The 19,799-nt window shown below is 34.1% G+C and overlaps 2 protein-coding genes across 6 annotated transcripts in view; one reads left to right on the forward strand and one right to left on the reverse strand.

Moving 5' to 3' along the window:
- Positions 1-10,406, forward strand: part of Eea1 (early endosome antigen 1) — a 138,153-nt gene extending 127,747 nt beyond the window's left edge. The window contains exons 23-29 of the mRNA XM_015482943.2: positions 729-914; positions 2,362-2,493; positions 3,428-3,613; positions 4,557-4,795; positions 5,183-5,303; positions 5,950-6,048; positions 6,754-10,406. Coding sequence (XP_015338429.1) covers positions 729-914; positions 2,362-2,493; positions 3,428-3,613; positions 4,557-4,795; positions 5,183-5,303; positions 5,950-6,048; positions 6,754-6,876 — 1,086 coding nt within the window. The 3' untranslated portion in view covers positions 6,877-10,406. The remainder of the gene's footprint in view (positions 1-728; positions 915-2,361; positions 2,494-3,427; positions 3,614-4,556; positions 4,796-5,182; positions 5,304-5,949; positions 6,049-6,753) is intronic.
- A 210-nt stretch (positions 10,407-10,616) lies between these two features.
- Positions 10,617-19,799, reverse strand: part of Plekhg7 (pleckstrin homology and RhoGEF domain containing G7) — a 64,982-nt gene continuing 55,799 nt past the window's right edge. For all 5 annotated transcript variants that reach the window (XM_048804032.1, XM_048804035.1, XM_048804029.1 and 2 more), the window contains 3 exons: positions 18,746-18,899; positions 14,266-14,363; positions 10,617-12,645 (listed from right to left, as the gene is read on the reverse strand). In XM_048804032.1, coding sequence (XP_048659989.1) covers positions 12,538-12,645; positions 14,266-14,363; positions 18,746-18,899 — 360 coding nt within the window. In that variant the 3' untranslated portion in view covers positions 10,617-12,537. The remainder of the gene's footprint in view (positions 12,646-14,265; positions 14,364-18,745; positions 18,900-19,799) is intronic.

The raw sequence follows: 19,799 nt of genomic DNA on the forward strand, positions 1-19,799 counted from the left end.
CCCCCCCCCCCACACATACACACACTCACGAGGTCTTCATTTATTTTTACTTAGATTATATATTATATATACTTAGATTATATGTAATCTAAGTATATTTGATATGGTCCCTACTTATTTGATAGTTTTTCACATTACCTGGCCAATATTGAAGATTTGATAAGCATTCAGTATTGAAAGGTGTAATATTCTCTTTTTATAGTACAGTCAGCTGCTGCATAGCGATGTTTCAGTTAGCAACAGACCGCATATACTGAGGTGTTTAATAAGATTATAATGGAGCTGAGAAATTCCTATTGCCTGGTATTTTTACTGGAACATTTCTGTTTTCAGATGTTTAGATACACAAGTACTTTACATTGTGTTACCATATTCAGTGCAATAACATGCTTAACAGGTTTTTAGCAATTCTTAAAAGAAAGAATTGACTTTTACTAAGGGAAAGTAGAAATTTATTTTATATAAACAATGTTTGCTTTACCATGTAACAATAGGCTCTACCACATTACCTTGGTGTGGAGTAAGCTGTACCATCTAGGTTTGTGTATGTGCACTTTGTGATGCTCACATGACAAAATTAGCTAAGAAGGATGTCCAGAACATGCCCTCATGGTTAAATGATGCATGACTGTATTGTTTTCCATAATGCTTATATTAACTGTTATGTTGCTATCGAAATTTATTAAAAGATGGCATATAATAATTTGGGGAAAAATTCTTTTTACAAGTCTGTAGAAGAGAAGCTTTCTCTAGCACAGGAGGACTTGATATCAAACAGAAATCAAATTGGAAGCCAAAATAAATTGATTCACGAATTGAAGACTGCCAAAGCTGCTTTGGAACAGGATTCAGCAAAGAAAGAACAGCAATTGAAGGAGCAGTGTAAAACACTCCAAGATACTCAAAATGAAAAGGTATTTCATTTTCTGACTTAAATGCAGAACCTTAAAGCTTCAGTGGTTTGGAGATCATCCAGTCAAATCTCTTAACCTCATGTTCAATACAGGTATCATCTTTAGTTTCAACAGCTCTTTCAGAAGGACGTCTAGAACAGGCTAAAACATGCTTGGTCATTGGAAGTTTTGTGCTAGGAAGTACTTCTTAGTAACCTCCTTGCCAGCTCTACCCATTTTTTTCTCACTGCTTTGCTTAGTTTTATAAGCAACTACTTTTTACACCATAGAATCTTGGTTATTTAAGAACAGATATTGCATTTCCTCAGCTATGTCTCATATAACATTTGTCCTCTAAATGTGTCAATGAGATAATAAAAGGTCTAGGAATAAGTCTTAAGTTTGTTAAGAATTCTTAAAAGAAAGAATTGACTTTACTGAGAGCAAGTAGAAATTTATTTTATATAAATAATGTGAAGTTATGAAGTTGAAAGCATTGGTTTATATGACAAATACATTATTAAAACACTTTAAACTTTATATAGAGAAATTCAGACTCCAGAAACTTTTTGTTTTTTGTTTATTATTTGAAATCATATATTCCTATCAGCTGATAGGCATTATTCTAAATAATTCCTGAAGTTCTTGGTATGTTCTAAATTGTGCAATTCTCAAAATTCTTTTTTAATTAAAAAAATTGTGGATGATTTTGTGTATATAAGGATGGTGAAGTTGGAATGGAATTCATGATTTATACCTTAAGTTTGGGAAGTTCTGACTGAATTATATGGTGTGTGTGTGTGTGTGTGTGTGTGTGTTAGTTACTGGGGATTGAACCCAACAGTATGGCACCACTGAGCTCCATCTTCAGCCCCTTTTTTAAAATGTTATTTTGAGACAGAGTCTCAGTTGCCCAGGCTGATCTAGCAATCCTCCTGCTTCAGCCTCACAAATAGCTGGGATTATAGGTATACACCATCACAACAAGCTAGAACTATAGTTTTTAGATATTGCAACAGTGTTCATCAGATACATCTGGTTTCAGAATTAACTCCATCTGTGATGGATTATTTGTCTTAAACTTTTGATCTTTCACCTATAAAATGGGGATTAAAAATCTATTTATTTCAGAGATTAAATGATGCTTAATGTTCTAATAGGTACCTATGTAAAGATAGTGATACTGATAGAATAGGAGTTAGAAGAATAAGAATGGTAGTTTGGGCTACATTTTATAGAATTGCTGCTCTGGTCAGACATTGTCCATTTTACAGTATTAACTATAACCATTTAGTCTTTATAAAGATATTATTGAAGGAGGTAGGCAAGACAGGGTATATTAATTTGCTTCAATTAAGTACAAAGGGGAGTGCTAGTGTCATCAATAGTCACAGTATTTTGATTATACTAATTTTCATTTGAGTCTTTGCTTTGAAATTATGTTTTAATGAAACTTATTTTTCTACAGTCAATAAAAGAAAAAGAACTAGCAAATGAAAAATCTAAATTGGCAGAGATAGAGGAAATTAAGTGTAGACAAGAAAAAGAAATCACCAAGCTGAGTGAAGAACTCAAGTCCCACAAACAAGAAAGCATAAAGGTATATTAAAATAATTACTTTCCTTTCCTCTGTGTTGTTGGATTTTTCTATAAAATTATATATGTGTTGATATATACTAATATGTTATATTAGGAAAATTGAGAGCAAATTACCATGTGCTAGGTAAATTATTTTGTTGTTTTTGACCAATATCTCTTGCCAGAGTGCTTTTTGCATTACATGATTCCTATATATACCTATGATAACTGTAAGATATTAGGTTTCATTGAATGATAATTAAGAGAGATTATTTTAGCAAATGACGCTCATGGATAATAAAAATATGTAGAATTTGGAATTAAGATTTTAAGGAATTCTGTTTTTTTCCAATTATTTTACTTCTTAAAATCCTTTAATAATCTCGTTTTTAACATTTTGCCTGTTATAAGCACAGATAGGGTGTCAGCTAAAGAAAGCATTTATCATTTGCTTTATAAAATGTTATTCATTTTCTTAGAGAAAAGTCAGATTCTCTCAAGTGCTCTCTTAATACTCTTTATTTCTATCAGCACACTTGGCATTTTGCATCATAATTTGTAATCTCATGCCCTTCTATTCTTCTGGAATTGACTTCCTTAAAGCAGGAAAGTCCTATAACTCATTACAGCCTCAGAATGTAACAATGTGTGATGACTCAATGATGACCTATAATAAATAAATGCTTATTAAGTGAGAAAAGGGAGAGGAGGGGATGGAGAGCTTCTCTACATAATATAATCAAAACATGCACCTGCCACATGTCACATGGGTTAAATGATGAGTGGGCAGGAGGCAAATTTATTCTTGCATCTTTTTAGCCAACTGTTCCAAATGTTGAACTTGAAGAATCTCATATGTGAGTAAACTCATTGTGTCTGTGGTAAATAGCATAAATTTCAGCTGCCTTGTGACATATTTATTATCAAGAATGATTTATTGTTTTACCTTTCAACAGGAGGTAACCAATCTCAAGGATGCCAAACAACTTTTAATTCAGCAGAAATTAGAACTTCAAGGAAAAGTAGACTCATTAAAGGCAACTCTTGAACAGGAGAAGAGAAACCTGCAGATACTAACAGAGCAGGTGAAAAAGGAAGAAGATGAGCTGAAGAAAGAATTTGTTGAGAAAGAAGCTAAACTGGTCAGTGAGTTAGTGGTGGGAAGTATGTTGAACAGCACTCTAAATCAGTCCAGGGGGAAGATTTTTTTCTACCTAAGTTTTTATCTAAGTTCTAAGTTATGACGGATGTTATGCTTTCTTAAGATTTTAGTTTTCAAGAAAGGAGATCTGATTTGCTTAAATAGTTGACATGTGATTGGAAATATTTTATCTGTTATCATATTTTGTTTATATCAGTGAAAATTCAATTAAAATATAATTTAAAAAGTCATTTTTTTTTGTTCCAGAAATGTTTGAAACACTTAAACCCACAAACTTATAGGTTGAGGTAAATGGGGTGAAAGCTACTCATGTGAAATTTGTTTTGTCAAAGTGAATGTTGATAAGGGGAATTGGAAACTTCAGTTTGGAATTAGGATGAACAAAGTCAGATTTTCCTTCCCTGAGCTGTACATGCCAAATGGGAAGTATCTGGCTTTCCTTTATTGAATTAACTCAATATCCCTAGATAACTTGACTGCTGAATATTCTAGATGAAGAGTTGGAATTTTAAGTTCAAAGAGTGACTTGAAGGGCTTGTATTGTGGTTTTTGGCAGGTTGATAGAGACTAAAGGATACATTGAGTGACCTAAGGAAGTGCCAGCTTTATCTCTAGGGCATCATGCTGTTCCTACCATGTGTGTCTTCCCCTGCTCTGTTAGAAAAAATAAGACTTTCAAGTCATGTCATTTAACCTGGACCTTATGAGAGGCCTGCTACCCATCATTTCAGGATTATAGCATTTGAACCCATTCAAATTATACAGATGTTTGCAGAATAAGTTTTATTTGTGTCTAGTGAAATATATTCTCTTACCTCCTTTCCTAAAGCAGCAATATTATTTATATTGCCAATATTTTTAATTTAATAAATTAATTTTGTAATAGTCCCCCCCACACACACATTTTTTTTTTCTTTTCTCAGCATTCTGAAATAAAAGAAAAGGAAGTGGGAATGAAGAAACATGAAGAAAATGAGGCTAAACTTACCATGCAGATTACAGCATTGAATGAGAATTTGGGCACTGTAAAGAAGGAGTGGCAGTCTAGTCAACGGAGAGTTAGTGAGCTAGAGAAACAGACTGACGACTTACGTGGTGAGATTGCAGTCTTAGAAGCCACGGTTCAGAATAATCAAGATGAAAGGAGAGCACTGCTAGAAAGGTAATTGATGTTAACTAAAGTAGTTCATTTCCATTGTAGGTAATTAAAAGATTGTTACAGTCCACATTTTTAGAATACAAGAATTAAGAAAAGTATGTTAAGGCCTACAGGTATTTAAGTAGACATTTAAAAGACTGATCCTTAGAACAATCAAATAATTGAAATGAATGTGTTTATATTTAAAATTACTAACTAGTCCATGGCCTATATTCTAGAAAGATTCTTTCGTGATTTTTTAAATTTGCCTCTGTTTTTTATTTTTTATGTGGTGCTAAGGATTGAACCCAGCGCCTCACATGTGCTAGGCAAGTGCTCCACCATTGAGCCACAGCCCTAGCTCATCATGATTTTTTTTTAAATTAATTCTCTCTTTTCTATCTGTTCCAGATGTCTTAAAGGAGAAGGTGAAATAGAAAAGCTTCAGACCAAAGTCCTAGAATTGCAAAGAAAGCTGGATAATACAACTGCAGCAGTGCAGGAGCTGGGCAGAGAAAACCAGTCCCTTCAGGTAAGTTACTTGAGATGTGAGGCAGTTTCTCAGACTAGAATTGACCTTTTAATGTAAAGCAGGGCTGGGGTGTGGCTCAACACAGGAGTGCTTACCTAGCATATGCCCTGGGTTAGATCCCAGCACTGGAAAAAAAAAAAAAAAAAACAGAACTCATGTTTAATAATTTTTTTCAAATAGCTACTGTCTGTACAGTGATATTATAGGTTTTATAGGTTATTAAATATAAATTTGCTTACTTTATGATAAAGGACTTCTTCAGAGATCTCAGAGATTAGTTTGAGAACCATGTCATTCATGAATTGTCAGTTACAGGGAAAGAATTAACAAAATTCAAGAATACCCAAGAATGGAAAAATCAGTATGTGTTAAAAAAGTGATGTAAGTATGTTCTTAGAATCCCTAGAAAGGATTGATCATTAGAGTTAGGCTAATTATCAGTGCCTCTGAGGAATAAATTTTATTTTCATTCAGATTTTTTTTTGACAAATGAAAGTTGAACAAAATATTTTTAATTTTTAAAATTTTATTCCATGTTGTAGACAGCCAAAATTTTGTACATATCTGGTACCATATTAGAAATAATTTATCATTCTTTATAATATTCAATATCATAATACATTGGAACTTTTTTAAAAAAAAACAGATCAAACATACACAAGCGTTGAATAGAAAGTGGGCTGAGGACAACGAAGTACAGAACTGTATGGCCTGTGGGAAAGGCTTCTCGGTCACAGTGAGACGGGTGAGTGGGTTGATTCCTGGAGCTACATTTCTGGATCTCATTTCTCACTGATAGTATTTTAATCATCAAAATAGTTCTGCATTTAATGAATTTTTTAAAAATTCCATTTGTTGGTAAACTTTATAACTACATAGAATAATTAAATTTCATGTAGTCTAGTTTCTGGTTAGCCTGTGTTTGAATTTTAGTTTTAAATTCAGTCATCGTTTTCCTACTGAGTTATTCTATGGGACATTTTTGGATCCAGTGCACCAGTGTTGAACTCATGAGGTTTAGTCATCAATGGGTTCTTAGAAAAAGCAGAGAGATGTAAAGATACATATTTGAAATAGTACTGTTTAAATAATTATGTGTAAATTCCAATTGAAGACAGTATTTCTGAAACATTTGGCAAACAGATATAGTTTTTTGTTCGATACGTGTGTTTTCACACTTAAAATATGCTTTTTAGAGTTCTTTTGAAAATTGTATGATAAAAACAGGCATAAAATGTTTATATAGTGTTTAATAAATAAGAAAGTCTTCACTTTAATGTAACAAAGGGGTTAAATTAACATGTTGAAATATTCTTTCATTAAGTAATAGGATAATCACTGGAAAATTAGTATACCTTTACAGTGTAGTCTGTGACTATACTACTGTAGTTTTATAATGCTTTTGTTATAGTGTTTGTGCTTGAAATTGTTTAATTTTTATCATTTACAGCATCACTGTCGTCAGTGTGGAAATATCTTCTGTGCTGAATGTTCAGCCAAAAACGCCTTAACTCCCTCTTCCAAGAAGCCTGTTCGCGTCTGCGATGCATGTTTCAATGACTTGCAAGGCTAACAGTCATCACAACTCCAGAGTAATATCACACTAACATTAGATTTTTAATAAATGTGCTTAATAGAGGTCTTGGACTACTCTTTGATTTGGATTCTGGTTGCAATACTAGACCAAATTAGAATCCGTATATTTTGGAACGTTATCGATATCAACAAAAACTCTTCTATTTTTGTGAGACTTGAGTTCATCTTTCATTATTTTTTCCATTTAACCCCTGGAATAGCTTTCATGCCAAGTTTAGAATTAGCCAATGAAATGTAAATAAACTTTGGACAGAAAATAGCAATGTATTTTTTTAAATATAATTTCATTGTTCACAAACAATGAGTACAATTCCATAGGTTCTTTCTCCCAAATTATATGTACAAAGATGTACATGGATCATGTTATCATTTGTTTTTGTTGCACAACAGCACACTATTGTTTTAAACATTCTGTTTGTGGAATCATGCACAGATTTATAAAACTTTCTATCTTTATCATTTATATATAGGTCTGTAGCTCAGTTTTGTTGTTATGTTATAAATTTACTACTTGGGTGTTTTAAATACAGTTTGTGTTAAAATATGTACTAACCATGAATTCAAACATAGTTTTTGTCCTAATGATATGGATTAAATTCTCTTTAGTAGATTTTATGAAAACCTCTATAAAATCAATTTGCTTACTTTATGGTAATCCTGGGATAGTATTTAGAAGATTAGGGTTAAATTTTCTTTTTCTTTTTTATTTTTAAACTCCCAATATTTTTCATTAAAAATCCTATAAAGCTTCTCACCTTCACCATCAGTTGAAAGATGAATAATAGAAATTGTATCATGGTCCTATTCTAGTTTTCTCATAAGTGGGAAGTCTTCTGAGGTTAGCCTTCATGTTATACCTTCATTTTGTCTCTCTAACATCTTTAGGAGTCTGAGTTTACTTTTTAATAGATCTGATTTTTTTCCTTTATTTGATTTTATCTTCCCAAGCATAGCCCAATGTCACTGTAATTGTTTTATAATTTTGCATCTTAAAGCTAGAAAATGGTATTGCTATGGTCTTTGCCATGAAAACAAAATACAAAATGATAAGAAAGTATTAAATATTCTACTTCACATTTTCTTCTTACCTAAAGGAAGAATTTTTTAAAGTTGTAAAATTTACTTGAAATGCTTTTGAATTGGGACCTATATTAACTTGGAAATCTTTTTAACTTTGAAAAAATAATGCTTGGAAATTACCTCTAAGTAACAGCTAGAGAATAGAGTATCACCTAAAACAAATATATTTATATGATAACAAGTGAAACAGAATTACCACACACTTTAAGGGTAACTAAGAATTAACCCTCTGTATGCTGAACAATGGAATTGAACTTTATTTTGTCATTGTCTTGTTAATTTAGAAAACTGGAAAGCATCTGAAGACCGAAGTCACAAATATTAGTTTATTAATTATCTTTCTAGAGAAGAAATGTAGAGTCATAACATTCATTCAGTTGGAATCATTTAATAACTGTAACAGCTAAGGATGAGAGTTAATATTTCATTTACCACAAATAATTTATAAGATGCACTTGCTTTCAAATATCATTCTGAAATGAAATTATGTTTATGTCATACCTACACATATATAAATAAAGAGATTGTCACATATTCATTTAATTACTAAAAAGAATTTATAGAAATCCTGTTGTCAGCCAGTAGCTAGCTATTAAGGACATTGGTTAAATCCATGAACTTGTATAAACATATCCTTGAGCATCTATAATGAAGAAATAAATACTATGGTTCTTTATGAAAAATAATAGTTGGGATAATATAAACTGAATGACTTATGCATTTTAAATACTAATAAATTCTTTCAAAATTATCTTAATTCTATACATTTACATGTAAGTAACACTGTATATGTTGGAAAAACAGATATTCACAATACTGTTGTGAATTGTTTGTTTTGTAGTTGTTTTAAGATAATAAAACTTCATAAATGTTTTTTTTTAAGATAGTAAAACTTCATGAATGAGAATGCTGGATTAGAATGTCAACTTCATCAAATTGGACACACTACAGACTTCTCTGGGTCTTCCACCCCCACTCACCCACACATATTCACAATTGTAGGGACAGCAAATAAAACAATGTGTGTTTGAGTGACTTTTCTGTTTTTTTTTTCTAATTAATCTCATTTGATAGGTCTCAATAATTTACCTATTTAGGCTATTATATTGATAATATAAATGAAACCAAACATTCTTGCTATTAACTCAGCAGTTTAATGTGTTTTGGAAATAAAAAGGGTTTTTCCCCCCTTTTAATTAAAAAGTCCTTTTCTGAGTTCTTGTTGGCTATATACATTTTAGATGTTTGCTGGTACTATTATTTTTTCAGTACATTGGAGCTGGCAAATGCAGGGTCTCATTTCTTGGTTCTAATGCCAAACATGTTGGCATCGAGTGTTAGTAAATTGCAAACCACAGAATTGTGAGTTAAAATCAAGTCTTGCTGGCTTAGTGTGTAATAAATTATACTGACAGAATTCTTTTAATAGAAAGAAGGCAAAGTTGCTGGTATAGGATTTGTTAATTTTGAAGGAAAAAAGAGGGGGGAAAAAACATAAAAACCTCAATACAGTGTACAAATAAACATTTTGTTCAACTACCTCTTAAAGTGGAATTAGCTAGTTTAGTAGTTTCCGTACAGTAATGTTTTTAAATAGTAACTGCCAAATTTGTTATTTTCCCATCTCTCTTAAAAAGTCTTTATGATTATTTTATATAGTTTTGGGATCTTTAAAGTCACTTTTTTTAATCTTGCACTTGCTTAAAAATGTTTAGCTTTTAAGTGGAGAGCAAATTATGATCATATATTTTGATATTCATGACCTGTTTGATGATAGAATTTTTTTTAATGCACTTTGGCTATAAAACCATGGATGATTTGATCCATATGATTTAAATGTGCCATCGAGTTAGTATTCTTAGACACGAGCCTGATGAATGACAGTCTGTAATTATAATGTGCCACACATTACCGTGTCTTAATTGCCCTATGCCTGAATTTTAATGATCAATTTGTTATTGTTGCAGATGTGAATATTGTGCATAAACTTACTAAATTTATGTAAAATTGTATAAAATAGAATTGGAAATCACTTAAGTTCTTTCCATGTAGAAGTAATGAACTTATTGTAACATGATGTAGTCGTGTGTAAGACATTCTGTACTTCCTTGGACTGGATCATATATTCATAGCTTCTGTACATACCTTTGCATGAATATTTTCTCATTTAGTTTTTGGGTCCATTATTTGTGTTGTATTTACTACTTGTGATCATGTAGTTGTGCCTTATTTTGTGAGAGAGTTTAGCTCAGTAAATACTGTAATTTCTAACCTCAGTGATTCGGGTTATTAATTATAAATATAACTGGTAAACCACATCACAACATTTAAATCTGTATAAAGACCAATGGAAGGATCCTTGCTGGATTATTGCTTTTGTCTTTTTTTAATATGTTAAAGATGATATTAAAAAACATTTCTTTCTAATAGACGTATTCTATGACTATAAATTATTTCATCTGTTTTAAAAAAGAGAACAAGATATACAAAGCCAATCTCAGCAACTTAGTGAGGGCCTAAGCAACTTGGTGAGACCCTGTCTCTAAAAGTATTTTAAAAGGGCTGGGGATGTGGCTCAGTGGTTGAGCACCCCTGGGTTCAATCCCTAGTACCAAAATAACAAAAGAGAACAAAATATTAACCATTTTGCATCAGTTTATTTACAGACTATTAGTACTCTGCACTTGGATATATACAGTGATAATGTTTTAATGTCATTCAACTTAGGATAGTAATTAAGTTCCTGATCTCAAGAGAAATTAAATGCCATTTTGCTTGAGACATTTCCTTTTCACTCTTTTCCATGTTGTGGAGAATTAACAAAATGAAAAAAATATCAAAAATATAAAATTAATCTCCCTTTTATTGTGTGTGTAATTTTAATACCCAGGTGACCATTTAAAGATACTTTTTTGAAGACTCAATATAACTTTTTTTCCCCCTGTCTTATTCTTTATTGGAATCAAGGGACTGGAGGAATCTTGAGCGATTGCCTAGTCCTAATACATTGCTTTCCTCTTTGGGAGGTTTATAACAAAAATAGTAAAAATTCCTTGCAAGATGATCATTAATTTTTTTCCTAAAAATATTTATTTTAGCCATAAATTTCTTCATAAATCTTTTCTTGCATAAACCTATATTGTCTTCTCCTGGACATAATTGCTTTTAATCCCACCCAGATACCATCTCTTGGAACTCATTTGAAATCTGTTCTCCTTTTCTTTGCCTTGTCCTCTTCTCATTTATAAATATTAAGCTCTATGAACAAGAGTTACCACTTTCCAGATATTCCTTTTATTTTCACTTATTCCTAACAAATGCCTGACACTACTATAGAGACCATGAATCTCATTCCAATAGTGCGTGGCTTTTGCACAAGAGCTTGTCTGCTGTGCTTGCTCACACTACCGTGTTTGCATGGTGACATCTGTGGCTTCTTCAAAGAATCACTGTGCATGTGACTTCTGCAAACATCATCCTCTCTATTTTGTTCTTCAGCTTTAATAAAACAGTTAAGTTTTCAGTTTTCTGGAAGCAAAATTTGATAAATGTGTTTTTCCACTTTGGAAACTGCAAAAGGCACCATGCCTGAGATGGAAGTTTGTGGACTTCCATATGATGCTATCTGACCCTAAAAACAGGTTTCCTTAAATTCAGTTAATGGTATAACCCACCATGATAATAGTTCAAGCTGATTTTTCTGATAAAAAATTTGAAAAGTTCTAAGTTCTGTTGAATAAATTGACTATACTGTATTAACATGCACACGTACACATACCACACAAATCCAGACATTTTTTTCATACATAACCACCATTCTTCAAAAAAACAAAGATACTATTTCTATGAACGTCTTCCATATTAAAATTTTAGTTGGTGGATGTAGAAGAGAGATTTGTTTTTCTTTTTTAAAATAAAATAATGGAATTCGATCTTTGGGTTTTTTTTCCTGTCCAAGTTAGCGTAATATGAATACACCTAAGATGAGTAAACTGACCGGTAGAGAAAAGGAATTTAAAAACTGCTGTTAAAATATAGAACTTATATATTTCTGAATATATTAAAAGGGCAAACTTTGTATCAAAAATTATCATTGTGCTTGAGGTAAGACTCTGAAGCAGTAAGACTCACTCATAAGCGATATAGGAAAATTGGTTTCATTACTTAATAGATAAATAAAATGCCAGAATTCATACTGGACACAAGCAGTGGACCTTGTTTTCTTTCTGATATTCCATTTATCTGACCGTTCATTCTTTATCAATTTCAATAGTACCATTCTTCACTCATGCTTCCTACAAATCTGACTTAAATATTAGAAGATAGTCTGAATATCAATATGTTGCTGTTAAGAAGTTCCTCAGAGTTCAAATTTCTTGCAGTCATTATTCCTCTATACTAAGGACTTTCCTAGCTCAAATTTTCAAATCTTGGAACACCTTTAGAATGAATGCACATTTCCTTCTACTTCATTACTAGGTTAAGTGTTACCAAAAGATTGAATGAAAGAATACTTAAAGCCCTAAACTCTAATAAAGTTTGCCACTTGTTTAGGTCCCTAAATTTCAGAGGATTCTGCAGATAGTTTGATTAATGCTATTTTCTTGGTTTCCTGACTCTTGGTGAAGCAAGAGATAGCTGCTGTTATTTGTGTCATCCATGTTTTCTGTGAAAAAAGAAAAACACACCTAGATTAGAATGCTAAACAGATCGTTTCTCACCATGTGTGGATTCGTATTTTCCATTATATTTATTGGCTTGATTTTTAAAACTGAAGACTAACAAAACATTTGCATACGTTTTTCATTTTCTTTCTTACCTCTAAATACCTCTAATCATATAGAAAAATGCAAATGGCTTAAATGAATATGGTGTGCAAGTTGGATAAATAGTCATGAGTAATCAAGGAACCATAATCGTCAATGATGACTAATTAGAAAAATGAGTACTGAGAATAAAAATAGTTTGGAAGTTGATTTTCTTGACTTCCCATTAAGAAACTGAGGTTCTTAACCAGTGGTATAATTTGAAAACCAGACTCTAAGGGAGCTAAATCCAGAAAATTGAGTTCTTTAAGAATAAAGAAATGTTGCATTTATGGTCTGGCCACATTGTTGTTTTAATGGAAGTCTACCAGGGGAAAGACAAGAGTAGGAACTTAGAAAGAAGCCAAAGTAAGGCAGTTTCTCTTTCAACTCATAGCTATAAAAACAATAGCACATTTTCAAAGGTTGAAGAATGAACTTGACATAGCTAATTATTGCATTGGGCCCTCACTTAAGCTGACATCACATTGTTTGCACTTTGGAAATTGATTGGAGCATCTTAAAAGTTAATAATGTGGCTGGGGGCAGAAGCGCACGCCTGTAATCCCAGCAGCTTGGAAGGCTGAAGGATTGCGAGTTCAAAGCCAGCCTCAGCAACAGCGAGGCCCTAAGCAACTCAGTGAGACCCTGTCTCCAAATAAAATACAAAAAAAGGCTGGGGATGTGATTGAGTGACCCTGAGTTCAATTCCTGGTACCCTGCTGCCAAAAGTTAACGCAATGTGAAGCAATTCTTCCCCCATTTCCTAAAGAAAGCGCAGAACTCAGAGTCATCTATTGACTTTGCAGCAGAGAAAGCAAGAGGCTTTGTCAGCTCTGCCCTTCCCATGTGAGCAAAGTGTCAATGCTGAGGTTTCTGAGCATAAGGACTAGATGTCTCCCTTCCCTCCTCCCAAAACTGTCTTCCCAAAGCAGGGGAAAGAATTTCTTTTTTCTTTTTTTTTAAATTAATTAATTTTTTATTAGTTGCTAAAAATATTACAATAATCTTGACATCGTATATCATACATTTGATTCAAATGGGGTATGAATTCTTATTTTTCCATGTGTACAGATTGCAGGATCACATTGGTTATACAGCCACTTTTATACATTCTGCCATACTAGTGTCTGTTGTATTCTGCTGCCCTTCCTATCCTCTTCCTATCCCCCCTCACCTCCCCTCCCATCCCCTCTCTCTACCCCATATACTGTAACACATTTCTCTCTTTTTTTTTTCCTTTCCCCTCACACCATCTTATATGTAATTTTGTATAACAATGAGGGTCAGGGAGGAAGAGCATGAGAAGAAGACTACCATTAAACAGGGACGAGAGGTGGGAGGGAATGGGAGAGAGGAGGGGAATTGCACGGAAGATGGAAAGGGAAGGAATTTCTAATTCACCTCTACTTAGGAGGCTTGAAGGTTTTGCCTTATGTAAACTCTGAAGAAGCAAAAACACACACAGTTAAAATACATACTTTGATGTCTTCCGTTTGGGCTTGTAATAAGAATGCTGCTACACACTGTCGATATCTGTTTTCATGTTGTATAAGGAAAGCATTTCTCAGCCCAAAGACTAGAAAGAGATATTAAAAAGACAAAAAGCCAAATCATTTAATATGAAATCTGAACAGAAACCTGGAGTTTGTCTTTTACTTTGGTGTGTTTTTGCTTTAATGATGGTGGAGTTTTATTTATGTAGATTATTATGGAAAAAATATCTGATTCCAAGGCCAAGACCCCACTATGTCCAAATAGAGCCCACTTTAATAAGAAAACCCTGTTTTCCTCAGCTAATGGCTTCTGGGAGTTGAGGAAATGCAACTATGTCTTAAGTGACAGACAACAGGCTCCCCATAGAAGCTGAGAACAGTTAAGCAGGTTGTGTGTATGTAAAGGTGTAGATAATAAAAATATGAAAAACAATAGATATTTTTTGTCCCCGTCCCTCCTTTTTAAATGCTCGTTTTTGTATTTAAAGGGAAGTCACATCAAAACAAAGCTTACAATCAAATTAAGATGGGACAAAAATGCAAAATACCTGAATGTTTCCCAACAGACCAAGAAAAGCCAAAAAAAAAAAAAAAAAAAAACCTGTTTCAAATGTTGCAATATCCACCAAATTACATGAAATGTGAAATGGAACAAAAAGGAATGCATAGTTTCTGTGTTTGCAAAAGAAACTGTCCTGTCATTTTCTGTCTTAAAAAAAAAAAAGACAGGAGGTACTGGAAGAGCACTTTCCTTTTTTGAACAGCAGGGACTCTGAAAATGGAAGGCTCTTCTTGAATTATTAATAATACAACATAGGGAGTAGAATTCTGCAGCTTATACATTCTTTCTACAGTTGTTAGTGTTCAGAAACAAACCAAAAACCAAAAACCAAACAAACAAAAAAAAAAAAACAGGGCTGTCTCCTGGCCACATCAAGTACTTCAGGAAGAAGAAAGAGCAAGTGACATTTATTCCTGACATTCCTTCAGTGTCATTGTTACTTGCTGAAGTTTTTGAGTTTAAGTCAGATTGATCTGAGGCAGATGGGGCTTCATTTCAGATTCAAAGTGACGCAGACTTGTTTTCTTAACTGCAAGAACCATTTCAGTATCACAGGTTATTCTCATAATAGTCCACCAAAAAATTCGTAATTTCTAAATTCTGTAGGAAAGTCTGCTAAGTCAGGTCATAGAATCTTGTCCAGTTTCTCTGGAATAAGAACACTTATATCTAGTAAAAAGGCTTTCTGGAAAAAAGAACTGGCTGTGTTTGTTTTACTCCCTGATTTTTCTTCTTATAAATTCCCTGTAGCAAGTGAGCCCTTAAGAGATTATACTGTTGCTCTTGGCTGGCGTTTGGAATCTGTTTTCCTCAAAAATTTTAACTGCTTGGAACTCATCAGTTTGGATTATAATACGGGGATAAGGGTCCTGGCTAGGCCTGTGAAGTACAAAAAGATATGAGTGGGAATAACTTCTTTTCCAAGCATGTTAATACAAAGCCTAATAACATTGTTTAGGCCCCATATTAGGTTCTCCACCCCATCTGTTTTGTGTCATTTAAACCCCACAACAACTACATAAGATTAGGACAACTCGTTCCCACTTCAAAAAAATGAGGAAGCAAGAAGCTGATGCAAATCAATTTTTCTCAGTTCTCAAAGCTGTGTGTGGTGTCCCTGCAGTTTGGAGTTAGTCACCCACTCCAGTGCCCAGTCTCTTTCTCTTGTACCCACTTATCTTTCCCACTCTAGCTCATAAACTATATTTCAACAGTCAAAACAATAGACCCAGAAGAACAACAAAAACATAAAAAAAGAAAGCAAGACATACTAGTTAACAAATTAGAAAATAAAACAGGTGGAAGTATAGTTTTTTAAAAAAAAGATATTTACTTTCATTTATTTTTAGAAAAGTTTCAGAGAATGAAAACCACGTATCTTCCAACATAATCTAGTGATGTCAGAGTTCCCATAAAGTTTAGTTCTTAAATCTGGCATGTCCCTGACTTAGCTGATCCCTCTGCTAAACTGCTTCCGCTTTCTTGAAGGGAGTTAGTACATCTTCCTCCATGTAAGATGCCAGAATCTTACATAGCCACTGGAGTAAGAGAATAAACTAGCACAGAGGCCCTCTGTGATATTGTTTCCCTTGTGAAAAAAATAAACAGGCAGAAGATGGAAGTGGTTTCTGGCCCTACATGCTGAATCCCTGCCTCACCTACACCACTTGGTCATTCCTTAAGCAGGGAGGAGGCTCACACTGGAGGCAGACTTTGCCTGTGTCAGGCAAAATCCTCCTTTGGGGGTCGCTCTTAAGCTACTGTGGCTTATTCAAAATTGGCTTATGCTGTGTTTGGATGTCCAATGTCTCCCCAAGTCCCATGTGTTAAAGGCTTGGTCCTCAGGACTGTGGTTCTAGTGGGAGGTGGTTGAACCTTTAGGAGGTGGGCTTGGTAGGAGCTTTTTAAGTCATTAGGGTGTGTCCTCAAAGAGGATCATGGGACCCTTATCTTATTCTCTGCTTTTGACTTGAGGTGGGTCGTGTGCTCTGCCATGTGTTCCCATCACAAGCTTAAAGCAATGGGGCTCACTAATCACAGGCTGGCCTCTCCGAAACTGTGAGTCAAAATATGTCCTTTCTCTTTTATTTCAGTGGTGGTGGGATGATACTGGAGATTGAACTCAGGGTACTTGATCACTGAGCCACATCCCCAGCCTTATTTTGTATTTTATTTAGAGACAGGGCCTCACTGAGTTGCTTAGCGCCTTGCTTTTGCTAAGGCTGGGTTTGAACTCACGATCCTTGTGTCTCAGCCTCCCAAGCCACTGGGATTACAGGCATGTGCCACCGCGCCCAGATGTCCTTTCTCTTTATAAGTCAGGTATTCTGGGAATTTTGTTATAGTGATAAAAAGCTGACTAATACAGCCTATATAGACCATGATTTGTTCCATCAAAATTAAACATAAAAGGCCTTCTGACTTGCCCATGTCACCTTTCTTTTTCTTAATATTTATTTTTTAGTTTCAGGTGGACACAATATCTTTATTTTACATTTATGTGGTGGTGAGGATCAAACTCAGTGCCTTGTGCATGCTAGGCGAGCACTCTACCACTGAGCCACAACCCCAGCACCCAATGCCACCTTTCAACAAGTCTTTTTGAAAGCAAAAATATAGGGGATAGAAGCTCTGTTTCTGGGTCCAAGCTTCCCTTGGAAGAGCCCTTTTGCTCCTGGGGAGAGAGAGAGAGATATTGCGTCCATTCATAAGTTAGTATGTGGAAATTAGTTAAATATATTTAAATAACATAACTACATCAATGTTGGCTATTCATTCATCCATCCATCCATCCATTCATTCATTCCCTATAAGGCTGTTCTACTATGTATGGGTTGGTCCTATGCTAGCCACTGAGCTAGGACTGGGGAAATTGCTTCCTGCTACTCCCATGGGACAGGAAGGTAGTCCTTACCTGCCTGGCCTCAGCTGGTATAGGAGCCTCCACCTGAGGCAGAGTAGCCATTTGCTTCCTTTTGAACATGCCACCACCTAACCAGCCTGGAGGAGACAAAATGTCCTTCCAGTCCCTCAGGGTCCTGGGGCTTTCATGACAGATTTACAGATCTTTCATTTTTCTGAGAGATCTTCAAGCTCATTGTGTCTCCATAACCTGCTGAGTGGGTTGCTCTCAGGTAACACTCAGGAAATGCTTGAACAAATGTTTAAAAAGGATAAATTTCTTATGTATGATATGCATGTGTGTGTGTACATGTGTGTATACATGCCCAATTACCTCCTGACCAAGAAGCAAATATATATAGAAATTTATGTATACATTTATATATGTACATGTATTAGGTATTTCTTTCTGATAAAGTATAGCTTATTTAATTAGAATCTCACTCTTGTGGTGGAGTTACACTGGTCATGTATTCATATATGAACATAGGAAAGTTGTGTCCAGTTCATTCTACTGTCTTTCCTATTCTTATGCCCCATCTTCCCTTCATTCCACTTTGACATTTCTTTTTATAGAGTGTTTGTGGTAACATGTCTTACACTTTCATAACATGTCATGGTTTAGCAGTGCTTGAACAATAGCAATAACAGCATTATAATGATGATAGGATAGGAATACTAATAATAGCTATCATTTTTAGAGCATTACATGCATTATTTTATTTAATGCTCATGCAAATCCATGGAAGTAGACATCAGTATCCCTATTTTGTCAAGAGGAACCCAAGGCTTAAGCATTTAAGATCCCACAGCGAGCAAATGACGAGCTGGGTCATTTGAGCACTGAATATCATATCCGATTTATAAAGTGATATATACCACGTGAGATTGCAGATGTCTTCTATGAAGACTTAAACTAGATTCATGTCCAGCTATTGAAAATGTCCAATATAAAATCGTGATGGCAAGCAGTGGAGTTGCATGATGGAAACAGACACGTACCTGACACGTGGAGCGGATCAATGCTTTTGACAACCAATCTATCTAGTGGAATGGGCTGATCGAGTACTATACAGGAGCCACCCTCTTTTATTACAGTTTGCAGCTCAGGAGTAAGTGAAGGACATATCAAACCAGTGTCTGCACTCCCAAGTTTCTGAAATTAAAGAGAAAAATAAAGCATTATATGGGAAACAAATATTGGTGCACATACCTGAAGGATATCCTGATGCAAATAGATTCTTTGAAAGAAGTCTATTTTCTATTTGTTCATTTAGATATAAATATTGGGCTTCATTTTAATATAATTATACAAGCATGAATATAATTGGTTTCAATTCAGTCCCCAGTACTTCCTCCTCTCCTTCCCCAACCCCTCCTGTTTCCTCTACTCTATGGCCTTTCTTCTATTTATTTGTAGTTTTTAAAATTAGTGTATCATGGATATAACTGAAGGTAAAATTCACTGTGTTGTATTCATATATGTATATAGGAGAGTTTGGTTAGATTTATTTCTACTGTAGAAACTATTTCTCAACATCTTACTATTTTAAATGGATTCTAAAAAGCATTTCCTCGAGCATAGTGATTTAAAGCAAATATAGATGACTTCAAATTGAATCACCTAAATAAGTAACGGTTGGCATCCATAATTGGGAAACACCTTAATCACCATCACATCACTGGAATCTCTCTTTAGTGTGGAGTTAGATGAATGAAAACGGGATCTTCATGTTGGCCATGCTGTGTGTGGGCTATAGTATGAAACCGTAAATAGATTCTATGTTCTAGAATTTGTAAGTAACTAAAATTGTTTCCAATATCTAAGATGTTGAATATTCTGAAAAAGTATAAAGGATGTGATTTGAATGTACTGTAAACAGAATAGTAGAGAAAAAGATAAACTGATAGCATTTCTTATTTTTAAATCAAGTTGTGAAGTATGAGCCCAGAATATTGCCTGAATATAACCAATATGGCGCTCCATTAACTTGTGTGCTCTGGTTTGCATCATTGAACCACTTTTTTTTTTTTTTTTTTTTTTTTTTTTTTTTTT

The sequence above is a fragment of the Marmota marmota genome, unplaced genomic scaffold, assembly GCF_001458135.2.
Source record: "Marmota marmota marmota unplaced genomic scaffold, marMar, whole genome shotgun sequence".
Taxonomy (NCBI): domain Eukaryota; kingdom Metazoa; phylum Chordata; class Mammalia; order Rodentia; family Sciuridae; genus Marmota; species Marmota marmota.